The sequence below is a fragment of the Oncorhynchus masou genome, chromosome 24, assembly GCF_036934945.1.
Source record: "Oncorhynchus masou masou isolate Uvic2021 chromosome 24, UVic_Omas_1.1, whole genome shotgun sequence".
Lineage (NCBI taxonomy): Eukaryota > Metazoa > Chordata > Actinopteri > Salmoniformes > Salmonidae > Oncorhynchus > Oncorhynchus masou.
This window is the reverse complement of record NC_088235.1, coordinates 17,851,985-17,866,854: the sequence shown is the minus strand read 5'-3', so window position 1 is coordinate 17,866,854 and position 14,870 is coordinate 17,851,985. Positions and strand designations below refer to the sequence as shown.

Here is a 14,870-nt window from a genome sequence, read left to right as displayed (position 1 = left end):
ATTAACAATGTGTAGCATTTTTGGAGATAGAGTAGCTAAACGTTCAAGAGGAGAACTCACAGTTCTGGCGGTCTCCAGCTCCAGCCCTAGCCCTATCTCATTAGCCTTGGTCTCCGACTCGGTCTCTATGGCAGCCTTCTGCAGCTCTGGGTCTTCCAGGGCCAGAGCAGACTGCTGCTCTTTATCCTTGGCAGCCTGGGCCAGTTCCTCTTTGCACTGCTCCTACACAAAACACACACAATTGAAGTTTAAAGTTTAATTTGCCATATGTAATACATACATTGGAAATCTTACTCAGAACTCTCACAATAAAACAGAACTAGAAACAACAAGTAGAAATATGCACAAAATATAGAATAACTGTTTCAACTGGTGCTACTAACTTTTTCAGTTGATGGCACTAGCACATGATTTGGTCAGACCAATTTTTCGCGATGGCGCACAGATAGTGACAATCAGTTTGAATGAGCTTTTTACCAATCTAACTACATAACAACACAATGGTACTCATTTATTTGAATGGTAAATCTCTATTAATAAACTGGATAAATCAAGATGTAGCCTAGGCCTATTCACAATACAGGTGAAAAACAATACATTTCCCTTCCAATTGGGACAGATTTTATTGTACTGATCAACAACATTTGCATAAAAGAAGAAATCTCGTTTCATAAAAGTGCACGCGGTCTCTAAGACTAATGACTTCATTCACACACAGTGAGAAAGACAGAAGAGACGTGAGACCAGGGAGACGAAGTGAATGAATCAAGTTCTCTTTTGGAATAACTATGGTTTTTGGTTGCAATCAGCATATTTTGCATTATGGGTAGTGCATTGCTGTAAGCTAGCAAGGAAAGTTACCCTACAAAGCTGGAAGCTACCGGAATATTCTTGCAGTGTTCTAGCCTGTAATGGACATTGTTTTGCAAACAGTAAAAACAAGACCAGGACAATACCAGTATTGCAATGTTTTTTCCAAGGCAGAAATGAAAACACAAAGCAGATCAAACTCTTTGGTGCTTTAAAAACCTGCATTATGTCAAATAGTGTGTGATATATCTTGGAAAATAAATAAATGTGACTCTGGATGACAGTATAATGATATTTGTTTGCAACATTAGGGCTGCTTTCCTAAACAAGTTAAAAATCTGCTTTGTGTTTTGTTCGCTTTCAACTCTACTAATGAATAATGAGAACTCGTTCTCAACTAGCCTACCTGGTTAAATAAAGGTGAAATAAAAAATATTGCGATACTGGTATTGTTCCTACCCTAGTAATTAACAGTTGCAACATTTCTACCTGTCGTGTTGCATTATGCAAGTGTCTTAACTTATACGCAGCATGAGTGGGGCTCTAACATGATGCAGCCTAGACTCCCAGTGAGTGCAGTGGTTCCTCAGGACAGGCTAGAGCCAGCAGTGAGTGAGTGGAGCTCTCGTGCTATAAGGATTGCGGCTGTGCTGATAGACATTATCCTCTCTCAATGACAGAAGTACCGAAAGTACCGAACCATTTTTCATGTTCAATAAAAAAAATTGGTGTGTCTCTGTCAAGTCAAAGGGTCACAAGTAAGGATGTTCTGGACGCAGTCTCGAACCCTGATTTAAATGTACAGCTCAAACACTTTGTGCAATAGTAGAACTGAGTTTGTTTTGCAGTATATATGTTACAACTTGAAAGTGGAGAGGGCGATATGAACTTACCACAGCCTGGTTGATTCGTGCGCTGAGCTCCTGTTCTTTACTTGCCAGTGCTTCACTATGTAGCTTGTCCATCTCTGCCATCTTGTCCTCTGAGGATTTCTACAACACACAATGTAGCACAACAGTAGTCCTTCATATGACTGCAATGTAAGAGTCATAGAAGTAGGTAGTCGGTAAGAGCGTCGCTCTAGCAACATCATGGGTCCCCAAAAACACTCCCAAATGGATCCTCTGAATGTCATGCTGATAAGTAGTAGTAAATCAGATCAGTATTTATCATTTGTTTGAAAAATGTTGCTAAAGTGTTTGTGCTGAAGAGATTATATGCCTTCATGCCTTAAGAACCCCTTCGTTGACACGGCATTATAATGATCTGTTTTGAATTGCTAGCCTGGGTGCTACTTGGCCCATGCTAACTCTACAGGGAAACATTAGCCTTTGTTTGAGTAGGGGCTAGAGAATCCCATGGCATGAGCAGAAACAGTTCTTTGTGTGCAGAAAATTTAACTTTACCTGGAGAATATCCAGAATGCATGAGAACGTTAATGTCCTCGTCAAATGTGTGTTTGGTTATTCTTGATTTATGGTTACCGCAATGTGTATGAATCATATTGTTATCCACAGAGGTGAATCTATTCAATCTAAATGTGCGGTGATGCATGATGATACATACAGTGGGACAACCAAGAACATGGCAATCTGTATCCTGACACCTGACAAAAACAGGAATGACAAAATCTGGGGAAATAATTGTTCTTCCACATTGAAGTTTAGGAGCAGAATTGATTCAGGAAAAGTTGTCAGAGAGGGAGTTACAAAAACCTGTGAAAATGGAATCTAAAATGCTTTGTGCACACTATGGTAACTAAAATGATTTTCAAGTCCAAATACCCAAGTAAAAAAGAAGCTGGATGTGGTTTCCGTAGTTTAAGTCTTGAAGGTAAAATGGAGTGTAAACAGGACAACATAACAAACCGGAGCAGTAAATGGTTATAAAAGAGGCAAACCTGAAATAAATCATCAACATTTAAATAAACTACCTAATAGGCAATATGAAACAAACGGGCGCGACAATTTATGCAGAGGTGGTTTTTATTGTTTGATTACAATATAACTCATTGAATAATGGTTTTCCTCTGTTCTAAAGAGCTCTTGGTCAGGGTTGTGGTCAATTCCAGTTAATTCAGGAAGTACACTGAAATTCCAAATCTATTCTATGCTTTTAATAAGGACATTGGGAATTAGTTACAGTGCCTTGCGAAAGTATTCGGCCCCCTTGAACTTTGCGACCTTTTGCCACATTTCAGGCTTCAAACATAAAGATATTAAACTGTATTTTTTTGTGAAGAATCAACAACAAGTGGGACACAATCATGAAGTGGAACGACATTTATTGGATATTTCAAACTTTAAAAAAAATCAAAAACTGAAAAATTGGGCGTGCAAAATTATTCAGCCCCCTTAAGTTAATACTTTGTAGCGCCACCTTTTGCTGCGATTACAGCTGTAAGTCGCTTGGGGTATGTCTCTATCAGTTTTGCACATCGAGAGAGAAATTTTTTCCCATTCCTCCTTGCAAAACAGCTCGAGCTCAGTGAGGTTGGATGGAGAGCATTTGTGAACAGCAGTTTTCAGTTCTTTCCACAGATTCCCGATTGGATTCAGGTCTGGACTTTGACTTGGCCATTCTAACACCTGGATATGTTTATTTTTGAACCATTCCATTGTAGATTTTGCTTTATGTTTTGGATCATTGCCTTGTTGGAAGACAAATCTCCGTCCCAGTCTCAGGTCTTTTGCAGACTCCATCAGGTTTTCTTCCAGAATGGTCCTGTATTTGGCTCCATCCATCTTCCCATCAATTTTAACCATCTTCCCTGTCCCTGCTGAAGAAAAGCAGGCCCAAACCATGATGCTGCCACCACCATGTTTGACAGTGGGTATGGTGTGTTCAGGGTGATGAGCTGTGTTGCTTTTACGCCAAACATAACGTTTTGCATTGTTGACAAAAAGTTCAATTTTGGTTTCATCTGACCAGAGCACCTTCTTCCACATGTTTGATGTGTTTCCCAGGTGGCTTGTGGCAAACTTTAAACAACACTTTTTATGGATATCTTTAAGAAATGGCTTCCTTCTTGCCACTCTTCCATAAAGGCCAGATTTGTGCAATATACGACTGATTGTTGTCCTATGGACAGAGTCTCCCACCTCAGCTGTAGATCTCTGCAGTTCATCCAGAGTGATCATGGGCCTCTTGGCTGCATCTCTGATCAGTCTTCTCCTTGTATGAGCTGAAAGTTTAGAGGGACGGCCAGGTCTTGGTAGATTTGCAGTGGTCTGATACTCCTTCCATTTCAATATTATCGCTTGCACAGTGCTCCTTGGGATGTTTAAAGCTTGGGAAATCTTTTTGTATCCAAATCCGGCTTTAAACTTCTTCACAACAGTATCTCGGAACTGCCTGGTGTGTTCCTTGTTCTTCATGATGCTCTCTGCGCTTTTAACGGACCTCTGAGACTATCACAGTGCAGGTGCATTTATACGGAGACTTGATTACACACAGGTGGATTGTATTTATCATCATTAGTCATTTAGGTCAACATTGGATCATTCAGAGATCCTCACTGAACTTCTGGAGAGTTTGCTGCACTGAGAGTAAAGGGGCTGAATAATTTTGCACGCCCAATTTTTCAGTTTTTGATTTGTTAAAAAAGTTTGAAATATCCAATAAATGTCGTTCCACTTCATGATTGTGTCCCACTTGTTGTTGATTCTTCACAAAAAAATACAGTTTTATATCTTTATGTTTGAAGCCTGAAACGTGGCAAAAGGTCGCAAAGTTCAAGGGGGCCGAATACTTTCGCAAGGCACTGTAACTTTGTGAATTGACTACTGAAATGGAATTGACACAACCCTACTCTTGGTACTGGGTGAGTAGTGATAGTTCACTCCATAAGTTCTGAAGGAGTATTCCATTAGTATTTAGATGTACAGTAGATGTACCTCACCTTCAAAATGGTGACCACCTCCTGCTTGACCCTGGTGAGCTCCTGCTGCAGACCCCTCCTCTCCTCCTCCCCAGCCCTCTCCACCTCCTTCACCCGCTCCTGTAGCTGGAGCTGCAGCAGCCTCCGCGCCTCCTCAGCCCTCCGGCCCACGGCCAGAGCCTTCTCCAGCTCCTCAAACGCTGGAGGAAGGAGGTGCAAACACACATCCTCAGTTAGATACTGTAAATGCACACTGATATAGAAGAAGAGGAGACGAGGAGGAGATCCACTGACCAGCTTTCTCAGACTTCTCCTTCTGCTCCTGCAGTTCTGCTGTCTGGGCGGCGGCCATCTTGCTTCTGGAGCGGAGCTGGGCGATCTCCTCCTCCTTCATCTCCAGAGTCTCATGCATCTGACGCTTCGTCTCTGCAATCACCATACCCTGAAGGTAGTGCCAGGATTAGATTGAATTTGCCTTTCTGTGTGATGATAATAGGTGCTGTATATCAACCAGATGTGATCTCAGAGGATAGCACATTCATGAAAACACTTATTTCCAAAGTGGAAGCATTCATTCAGTTCTGATATGTTATGATTGTGTGCTTCCAATCAGACAGGTATCATTTCTAACCAAGACAAGGAAGCAGACAGGACACATGAAGGACTTTTTGGGATGTGCGTCAAACACTCTCCTTACATTGTTGGCATGAATGTATCTAAATAACTTAAGATGTCTGCCAGTAATACACTGATTGCTGTTGTCTCCTACGTACTGTGTCTTAATCAAACCCCAGGCCCCTAAATTGTTCTGACTGTTACGCTGTGCCTCTAACTCTAACCCACATTCCTCAGTGACCTCACGAACGACCGTCTCTACTCCAGCAGAGCTGGGGTCAAACACACACATCTCTCCTGCAGAGGTAGAGGTTAAGGGTCATGAGCAATAAATGTGAATGGAGTGTCTCTGACATCTCTGCGCTCATTGGCATAGCACAAGCATGTCTACATTTCACGGATTCACACTAAGCATCACTGCAGGAGTGAGAAGGACATTTCAGGGGCAGACAAAGTTAGGAGCAGAACAGTCGAGGCTGGTAGAGGGAGGATGGGGTGATTGTAATGGTTTCCATGTGTTAAAACATTCCATTACAATGTGTCTGTCCTCCAATTTAAAGTGCCACTAGCCTCCAACTGACTCAGACGCTTAAAAAAAAAACTTCAATCAAGATATGACCAACCTTATAAAATGAACAGTTCACTTAAATTCAAATATTTTTTTAAGTTTGATAGCTGGCTTAGCTATATGCAGAATCTCCTGACTAGCATTTTCAACACCCTGAGACAAGGTAGGTCGATCGATCCCTTTAAGAACCCCTCTTCTTCACTCACCTTGTCCTGCTCCAGCTGTTCTATGAGGTTCTCAGCACCACGCAGCCGAGTGGTGTGCAGCTCCTGTAGGGTAGACAAACAAAAAGAGATCCATCAAAAATAGTTTAATGTGCAAGGCATCAAAGCAACCATTAAGACTGAGACGGAAGGAGAGAGCTGTTAATAAATGTTAATGGGAGAAAACAATGGGAAGCACTACAGCATAGATTGTAGGTGCTCTTTGGGTAAAGATTAATGGACATCTTTGACAGTAAAACATCAATTATTTTATTTTATTTTTTTATTTTACCTTTATTTTACTAGGCAAGTCAGTTAAGAACAAATTCTTATTTTCAATGACGGCCTAGGAACAGTGGGTTAACTGCCTGTTCAGGGGCAGAACGACAGATTTGTACCTTGTCAGCTCGGGGATTCGAACTTGCAACCTTTCGGTTACTAATCCAATGCTCTAACCACTAGGCTACCCTGCCACCCCTAAACTGGAAGTTATCAAAGGAACAGGAGAACCACTGTCGTTAAGGAACAGGAGAACCACTGTCGTTAAGGAACAGGAGAACCACTGTCGTTAAGGAACAGGAGAACCACTGTAGTTAAGGAACAGGAGAACCACTGTAGTTAAGGAACAGGAGAACCACTGTAGTTAAGGAACAGGAGAACCACTGTAGTTAAGGAACAGGAGAACCACTGTAGTTAAGGTCAGGGCACTGTACTGAATAACACTGCCCTGAATTTAGACAACCAACTACCCCTCATAACCATTAAGCAGGGGTACAAGCATCAGATATCAGACAAATGGATGAACCCTTCGTACATCATTTTGTTTAAAGCATCAGGACCATACGCAGGTTATTGCACAGGTTACCCTTGCAAGAGGTTATGAACCTCAAGGCTCTTTCCTGGTAGCCTGGTCCAATATGATTTTGTGTTGTATAGCCAACTCCTATGGTCGTTGGCCCTACTGCATGAACAGCTCTGGGACCAGGCTACTTTCCTGGTTAGATAAAGGTTAAATAAAATCAAGGAAGGACCAAGATAGGTTCCAAAGTGTTTGCGCATGGCAGGCAGGCAGAGAGCTCATCAGACACCAATGCAGCACCACACCGCTCCCTAGTCTCCCTTCACCACCCATGAGGCCCGGCCACCACAGCCACAAGGCGGTCGCTAACAGGGGCTGCATACGAGGCCAACTACCACACAGACCTAAATTACAGACAAGGTTAGGTTGGTTTAGCAGCAGTGGCGTGTAGCTCTCTGACACTACCATGTGAGAACATACAATAAGACAAATAGGAAACAGACATCACACCATAAAAATACCAGATCCCGAAGGTCAAAGGGTGGCCTGGGAGACAGCTTATGTCTGTCTGTGTGTGTGTGTGTGTGTCCTCTCTGTACCCCTCACATACAATTATCTTTAAGGTCCCTCAGTCAAGCAGCACATTTCCAACACAGAATCATCCACAAAGACCAGGTAGGTTTTTCAATGCCTCACAAAGGTCACCTATTGGTAGATGGGTTTAAAAAATAAAATTAAAATAAAAAATAAAAAGTAGACATTGAATATCCCTTTGAGTATAGTGAAGTTATTAACTACACGTTGGATGGTGTATCAATACACCCAGTCACTACAAAAATACAGGCATCCTTCATACCTCAGTTACCAGAGAGGAAGGAAACCGCTCAGGGATTTTACCATGAGGCCAATGGTGACTTTAAAACAGAGTTGAATGGCTATGATAGCAGAACACTGAGGATTGATCAACAATATTGTAGTTACTCCACAATACTAACCTAAATGACAGAATAACAACCAGGCACTAAAGTAATACTGCAAAACATGCACCCGGAATACAAAGTGTTATGTTTGAGCCAAATCCAACACATTACATCACAGGACTCTGGTCAAAAAGTAGTGCACTATATAGGGAAAACAGTGCCATTTGGGACGCACACTGTTCTAGAGAGTTTGTGTGTGTACAGCATGTGTGCATGTGTCAGAGATATGTAGTGATCCCACAGACCAGATACATCATCACTAAACCATGAAGACTCCTATGGATGATGTGTGAGAGATATGTAGTGATCCCACAGACCAGGTACATCATCACTAAACCATGAAGACTCCTATGGATGATGTGTGAGAGATATGTAGTGATCCCACAGACCAGGTACATCATCACTAAACCATGAAGACTCATATGGATGATGTGTGAGAGATATGTAGTGATCCCACAGACCAGGTACATCATCACTAAACCATGAAGACTCCTATGGATGATGTGTGAGAGATATGTAGTGATCCCACAGACCAGGTACATCATCACTAAACCATGAAGACTCCTATGGATGATGTGTGAGAGATATGTAGTGATCCCACAGACCAGGTACATCACTAAACCATGAAGACTCCTATGGATGATGTGTGAGAGATATGTAGTGATTCCACAGACCAGGTACATCATCACTAAACCATGAAGACTCATTTGGATGATGTGTGAGAGATATGTAGTGATCCCACAGACCAGGTACATCACTAAACCATGAAGACTCCTATGGATGATGTGTGAGAGATATGTAGTGATCCCACAGACCAGGTACATCATCACTAAACCATGAAGACTCCTATGGATGATGTGTGAGAGATATGTAGTGATCCCACAGACCAGGTACATCATCACTAAACCATGAAGACTCTTATGGATGATGTGTGAGAGATATGTAGTGATCCCACAGATGATGGATGATGTGGCACAGTGCACATGGTGTTACCCTTCAGACCATACAACAGTGTTCTGTTGGATTATGGATATCAGAGACTCAGTAGACCATCTCATCTTCAGACCCATGTATTAAAGTACCTTCATAACTACAGCGCACTAAAGTACAGATGGGTAAATTCTGTATGAGGAATGGTCTTCTAAAATTGGGGGAAGCATAGACTATCTTTTCAGAAAAAAAATGATCAGAAGATGGATGTGATGGTTAAACCTAGTGGCTCACTGTAATGGCTGGAACGCAGGTTAAACCTAGTGGCTCACTGTAATGGCTGGAACGCAGGTTAAACCTAGTGGCTCACTGTAATGGCTGGAACACAGGTTAAACCTAGTGGCTCACTGTAATGGCTGGAACGCAGGTTAAACCTAGTGGCTCACTGTAATGGCTGGAATGCAGGTTAAACCTAGTGGCTCACTGTAATGGCTGGAACGCAGGTTAAACCTAGTGGCTCACTGTAATGGCTGGAACGCAGGTTAAACCTAGTGGCTCACTGTAATGGCTGGAACGCATGTTAAAACTAGTGGCTCACTGTAATGGCTGGAACGCAGGTTAAACCTAGTGGCTCACTGTAATGCCTGGAACGCAGGTTAAACCTAGTGGCTCACTGTAATGGCTGGAACGCAGGTTAAACCTAGTGGCTCACTGTAATGGCTGGAACGCAGGTTAAACCTAGTGGCTCACTGTAATGGCTGGAACGCAGGATAAACCTAGTGGCTCACTGTAATGGCTGGAACGCAGGTTAAAACCTGTTGGAGATCGAGCTACTTTTTTCAAAATTCTGTTAAAAATCGCGCAACATTTCAACGTCCTGCTACTCATGCCAGGAATATAGTATATTCATATGATTAGTATGTGTGCATAGAAAACACTGAAGTTTCTGAACTGGTTCAATGGTGTCTGTGACTATAACAGAACGAGTTCCGTGGTCAAAAACGCAAGAAAACCTGATCACAAAATCTACAAAGAAAAAATCTATCCGCCAGTCTTTGTATTGTCTATGGCTTGCCATAAATGATGGAACTGTGGTTGCAATTCCTACAGCTTCCACACGATGTCGCCAGTGTTGTGATTACCAGGGCCCTTTATCATTGGTCAGATTAGTCAATTGCACATCCGGTCTTCAAGTGCGCAACTGAAAAAATGTCCGTGAGGAAATGGACTTTGTTTTGAAACTCTAGCTATTGAATACAGATCTCTCCGTGATCAATTTGATCGTTTATTAACGTTTACTAATACCTAAACTTGGATTACAGAAGTAGGTTGAAGTGTTTTGTCAAAGGTTATAGGCAACTTTATGAATTTTATAAAGTTGACGTCGCGTTCGGAAACGTGACTTTTTCCATGGATTTCTCGGTGTTCATAAATGGACATTTTGGGTATATATGGACCGATTTAATCGAAGAAAAAGACTCAATTGTGATGTTTATGGGACATATAGGAGTGCCAACAAAGAAGCTCGTCAAAGGTAATGAATGTTTTATATTTTATTTCTGCGTTTTGGGTAGCGCCGGCTACGCTAATTTCTTTGTTTACGTCCCCTTTGTGTGTTTCTGGGGGCTGCATGCTATCAGATAATAGCTTCTCATGCATTCACGAAAAGCATTTTACAAATCTGATATGTTGGCTATATTCACAATGAGTGTGGCTTGAATTGAGTACCCTGCATGTGAATTTTAATAAAAGTTTGAGTTTTATCGAGTACAATTAGTTGGCGCTCTGGAATTTCCGCTGATTTGGTTCCTGTACAGGTACATAATCCTGAAGAAGTTTAAACCTAGTGGCTCACTGTAATGGCTGGAACGCAGGTTAAACCTAGTGGCTCACTGTAATGGCTGGAACGCAGGTTAAACCTAGTGGCTCACTGTAACGGCTGGAACGCAGGTTAAACCTAGTGGCTCACTGTAATGGCTGGAACACAGGTTAAACCTAGTGCCTCACTGTAACGGCTGGAACACAGGTTAAACCTAGTGCCTCACTGTAATGGCTGGAACGCAGGTTAAACCTAGTGCCTCACTGTAATGGCTGGAACACAGGTTAAACCTAGTGCCTCACTGTAACGGCTGGAACACAGGTTAAACCTAGTGCCTCACTGTAACGGCTGGAACGCAGGTTAAACCTAGTGCCTCACTGTAATGGCTGGAACGCAGGTTAAACCTAGTGGCTCACTGTAACGGCTGGAACACAGGTTAAACCTAGTGCCTCACTGTAATGGCTGGAACGCAGGTTAAACCTAGTGGCTCACTGTAATGGCTGGAACGCAGGTTAAACCTAGTGGCTCACTGTAATGGCTGGAACGCAGGTTAAACCTAGTGGCTCACTGTAATGGCTGGAACGCAGGTTAAACCTAGTGGCTCACTGTAACGGCTGGAACGCAGGTTAAACCTAGTGGCTCACTGTAACGGCTGGAACACAGGTTAAACCTAGTGCCTCACTGTAATTGCTGGAACGCAGGTTAAACCTAGTGGCTCACTGTAATGGCTGGAACGCAGGTTAAACCTAGTGGCTCACTGTAATGGCTGGAACGCAGGTTAAACCTAGTGGCTCACTGTAATGGCTGGAACGCAGGTTAAACCTAGTGGCTCACTGTAATGGCTGGAACGCAGGTTAAACCTAGTGGCTCACTGTAATGGCTGGAACGCAGGTTAAACCTAGTGGCTCACTGTAATGGTTGGAACGCAGGTTAAACCTAGTGGCTCACTGTAATGGCTGGAACGCAGGTTAAACCTAGTGGCTCACTGTAATGGCTGGAACGCAGGTTAAACCTAGTGGCTCACTGTAATGGCTGGAACGCAGGTTAAACCTAGTGGCTCACTGTAACGGCTGGAACGCAGGTTAAACCTAGTGGCTCACTGTAACGGCTGGAACGCAGGTTAAACCTAGTGGCTCACTGTAATGGCTGGAACGCAGGTTAAACCTAGTGGCTCACTGTAATGGCTGGAACGCAGGTTAAACCTAGTGGCTCACTGTAATGGCTGGAACGCAGGTTAAACCTAGTGGCTCACTGTAATGGCTGGAACGCAGGTTAAACCTAGTGGCTCACTGTAATGGCTGGAACGCAGGTTAAACCTAGTGGCTCACTGTAATGGCTGGAACGCAGGTTAAACCTAGTGGCTCACTGTAATGGCTGGAACGCAGGTTAAACCTAGTGGCTCACTGTAATGGTTGGAACGCAGGTTAAACCTAGTGGCTCACTGTAATGGCTGGAACACAGGTTAAACCTAGTGCCTCACTGTAATGGCTGGAACGCAGGTTAAACCTAGTGGCTCACTGTAATGGCTGGAACGCAGGTTAAACCTAGTGGCTCACTGTAATGGCTGGAACGCAGGTTAAACCTAGTGGCTCACTGTAATGGCTGGAACGCAGGTTAAACCTAGTGGCTCACTGTAATGGTTGGAACGCAGGTTAAACCTAGTGGCTCACTGTAATGGCTGGAACGCAGGTTAAACCTAGTGGCTCACTGTAATGGCTGGAACGCAATAATGTTAATTTATGATCGCACAACTTTCATTTTCATTTCATGAAGTACTATCATAGTACATCCTCTCCATTTCTCCCACCACTGACATTGGTTAACACACCTTGTTTTTCTCCAGCTCCTGTAGTCTCTCTTGCAAAGTGTCGTTCTCGCTGGTCAACTGGGTGTTGCGCTCCTTGTATGTCCTCAGCAGCTCCTTACACTTCTGGAGCAGATTCTCCTGGTGTGTCACCCTCTTCTGCAGTACCTCAATGCTTTTAGATGGGTCAGCGCTGCCCCCTGCTGTTTAGAGCATGTAAAGCAGGTCAGTCAGAAAAGGGAGGACTAACTATGACAGAGGCACTAACGATTGGTGTTTTTGTTGTGGTTTTATGAACTCAATAAATGACAAATGGCTCTGTGACAAACATTTCAACAATACATTACTCGGACCTGGGTCCAAATAGTATTTGAAATCCAAAAACTTTGAGTGTTTGGTTGAGCCTGCCAATAGTACCAGATGGGCAGGGTTGGCTCCTTGGGAACTAATCGATTGGTTCCATTGCCGCAGACATTATTAGAACCCAGGTCTTCTACTGTCCATCATTATAATCATCATTAGGACTATGGTTCTGTACTGTATAGCACCTGTGCCTGTGGAGGGGCTCTGAGGGGCAGACCCAGAGTCATCTTCAGTCTGGAGAGGGTGTTCAACCTCAGGGGCCACAGCTCTACCAGGGACCCCCTTCAGATGCTTCTTCATCAGGGCTACCTGGCAGGGGGGGGGGGGGGGGCAGTTGAAACACAGAGCAACCCAGGCTAGTGACCACACATTATTCAACAGTCAACATTAAACTGACAGTGTTTAACATAACATTTTTGTGTTTCAATGTGTGTATTTTATTTCATATCAACTGTAGAAATGAAATGAGCTCCAAAAGTATTGGGACAGTGACAAGTTGTGTTTGTTTTGGCTCTGTCCTCCAGCACTTTGAAATAATACAATGAGGTTATTTAAGGGTATTTTCATCCATATCATGTGAACCGTTTAGAAATTACAGCACTTTTTGTACATGCTTTTTTCCCCTAAAATGGAGAGTATTGGGATAAATTCACATGTGTATTAAAGTATTCAAAAGTTTAGTATGTCTCAGTTGTCTCGATCCTTCAAAATCCTCCTCCCCTTCATCTACACTGACACATGGATTTAACAAATTACATCAATAAGGGTTTCACCTGGATTCACCTGGTCAGTCTGTCATGGAAGGAGCAGCTGTTCTTCATGTTTGCTAGAGTTTGTGTATATAAACACCCACCTGTGTCTGAAGCACAGTAATCATCTGGTCCTTCTCCTCCAGAGCAGCATCAAACTCCTCCTGAAGGTGCTTTTTAGTCTGCTGGTCCACCTGCAGCTCCTGGGGAGGAACAGGTCATATTCAAGGTTCACATCACTCAGAGAATCGTGTTTCTATACTTTCTACATACTGTATAGGGAACACTGCTTCTAGTGAGATATTTTGTGATTGACTGAATGGCCGTCGTACTGCTCACTGAATCACTGATCTACAATAACACCTTACATCCCAAATAACTACTCATTATGTGATCAAGATAAGTAGTTATGTGCATTGCCTTGCTCACACTGATGGCCTTGTCAAATAATATCATGGTTCAGAGAAGACTAGTGTCGCTTATCAAACACAATCATGGTTCAGAGAAGACTAGTGTTGCTTATCAAACACTATCATGGTTCAGAGCCAGAAAAGACTGGTGTTGCTTATCAAACACTATCATGGTTCAGAGAAGACTTGTGTTGCTTATCAAACACCATCATGGGTCAGAGTAGACTAGTGTTGCTTATCAAACACTTTCATGGTTCAGAGAAGACTTGTGTTGCTTATCAAACACCATCATGGGTCAGAGTAGACTAGTGTTGCTTATCAAACACTATCATGGTTCAGAGAAGACTAGTGTTGCTTATCAAACACTATCATGGTTCAGAGCCAGAGAAGACTGGTGTTGCTTATCAAACACCATCATGGAGTCAGCGAACACTAGTGTTGCTTATCAAACACCATCATGGTTCAGAGAAGACTAGTGTTGCTTATCAAACACCATCATGGTTCAGAGAAGACTAGTGTTGCTGATCAAACACCATCATGGTTCAGAGCCAGAGAAGGCTAGTGTTGCTTATCAAACACCATCATGGTTCAGAGCCAGAGAAGGCTAGTGTTGCTTATCAAACACCATCATGGTTCAGAGCCAGAGAAGGCTAGTGTTGCTTATCAAACACCATCATGGTTCAGAGCCAGAGAAGGCTAGTGTTGCTTATCAAACACCATCATGGTTCAGAGCCAGAGAAGGCTAGTGTTGCTTATCAAACACCATCATGGTTCAGAGCCAGATAAGGCTAGTGTTGCTTATCAAACACCATCATGGTTCAGAGCCAGAGAAGGCTAGTGTTGCTTATCAAACACCATCATGGTTCAGAGAAGACTAGTGTTGCTTATCAAACACCATCATGGTTCAGAGCCAGAGAAGGCTAGTGTTGCTTATCAAACA

General features: G+C 43.0%; 1 protein-coding gene across 3 annotated transcripts in view; it reads right to left on the bottom strand.

Annotated features, from left to right (window-relative positions):
- Nucleotides 1-14,870, bottom strand: part of LOC135511872 (golgin subfamily A member 4-like) — a 54,301-nt gene that overhangs the window by 31,086 nt on the left and 8,345 nt on the right. For 2 of the 3 annotated variants that reach the window (XM_064933374.1, XM_064933376.1), the window contains 8 exons: nucleotides 13,625-13,723; nucleotides 12,957-13,080; nucleotides 12,433-12,611; nucleotides 6,080-6,142; nucleotides 4,985-5,132; nucleotides 4,712-4,890; nucleotides 1,704-1,802; nucleotides 61-222 (listed from right to left, as the gene is read on the bottom strand). In XM_064933374.1, the coding sequence (XP_064789446.1) occupies nucleotides 61-222; nucleotides 1,704-1,802; nucleotides 4,712-4,890; nucleotides 4,985-5,132; nucleotides 6,080-6,142; nucleotides 12,433-12,611; nucleotides 12,957-13,080; nucleotides 13,625-13,723 (1,053 nt within the window). The remainder of the gene's footprint in view (nucleotides 1-60; nucleotides 223-1,703; nucleotides 1,803-4,711; nucleotides 4,891-4,984; nucleotides 5,133-6,079; nucleotides 6,143-12,432; nucleotides 12,612-12,956; nucleotides 13,081-13,624; nucleotides 13,724-14,870) is intronic. The other variant, XM_064933375.1, reaches the window with a different exon arrangement.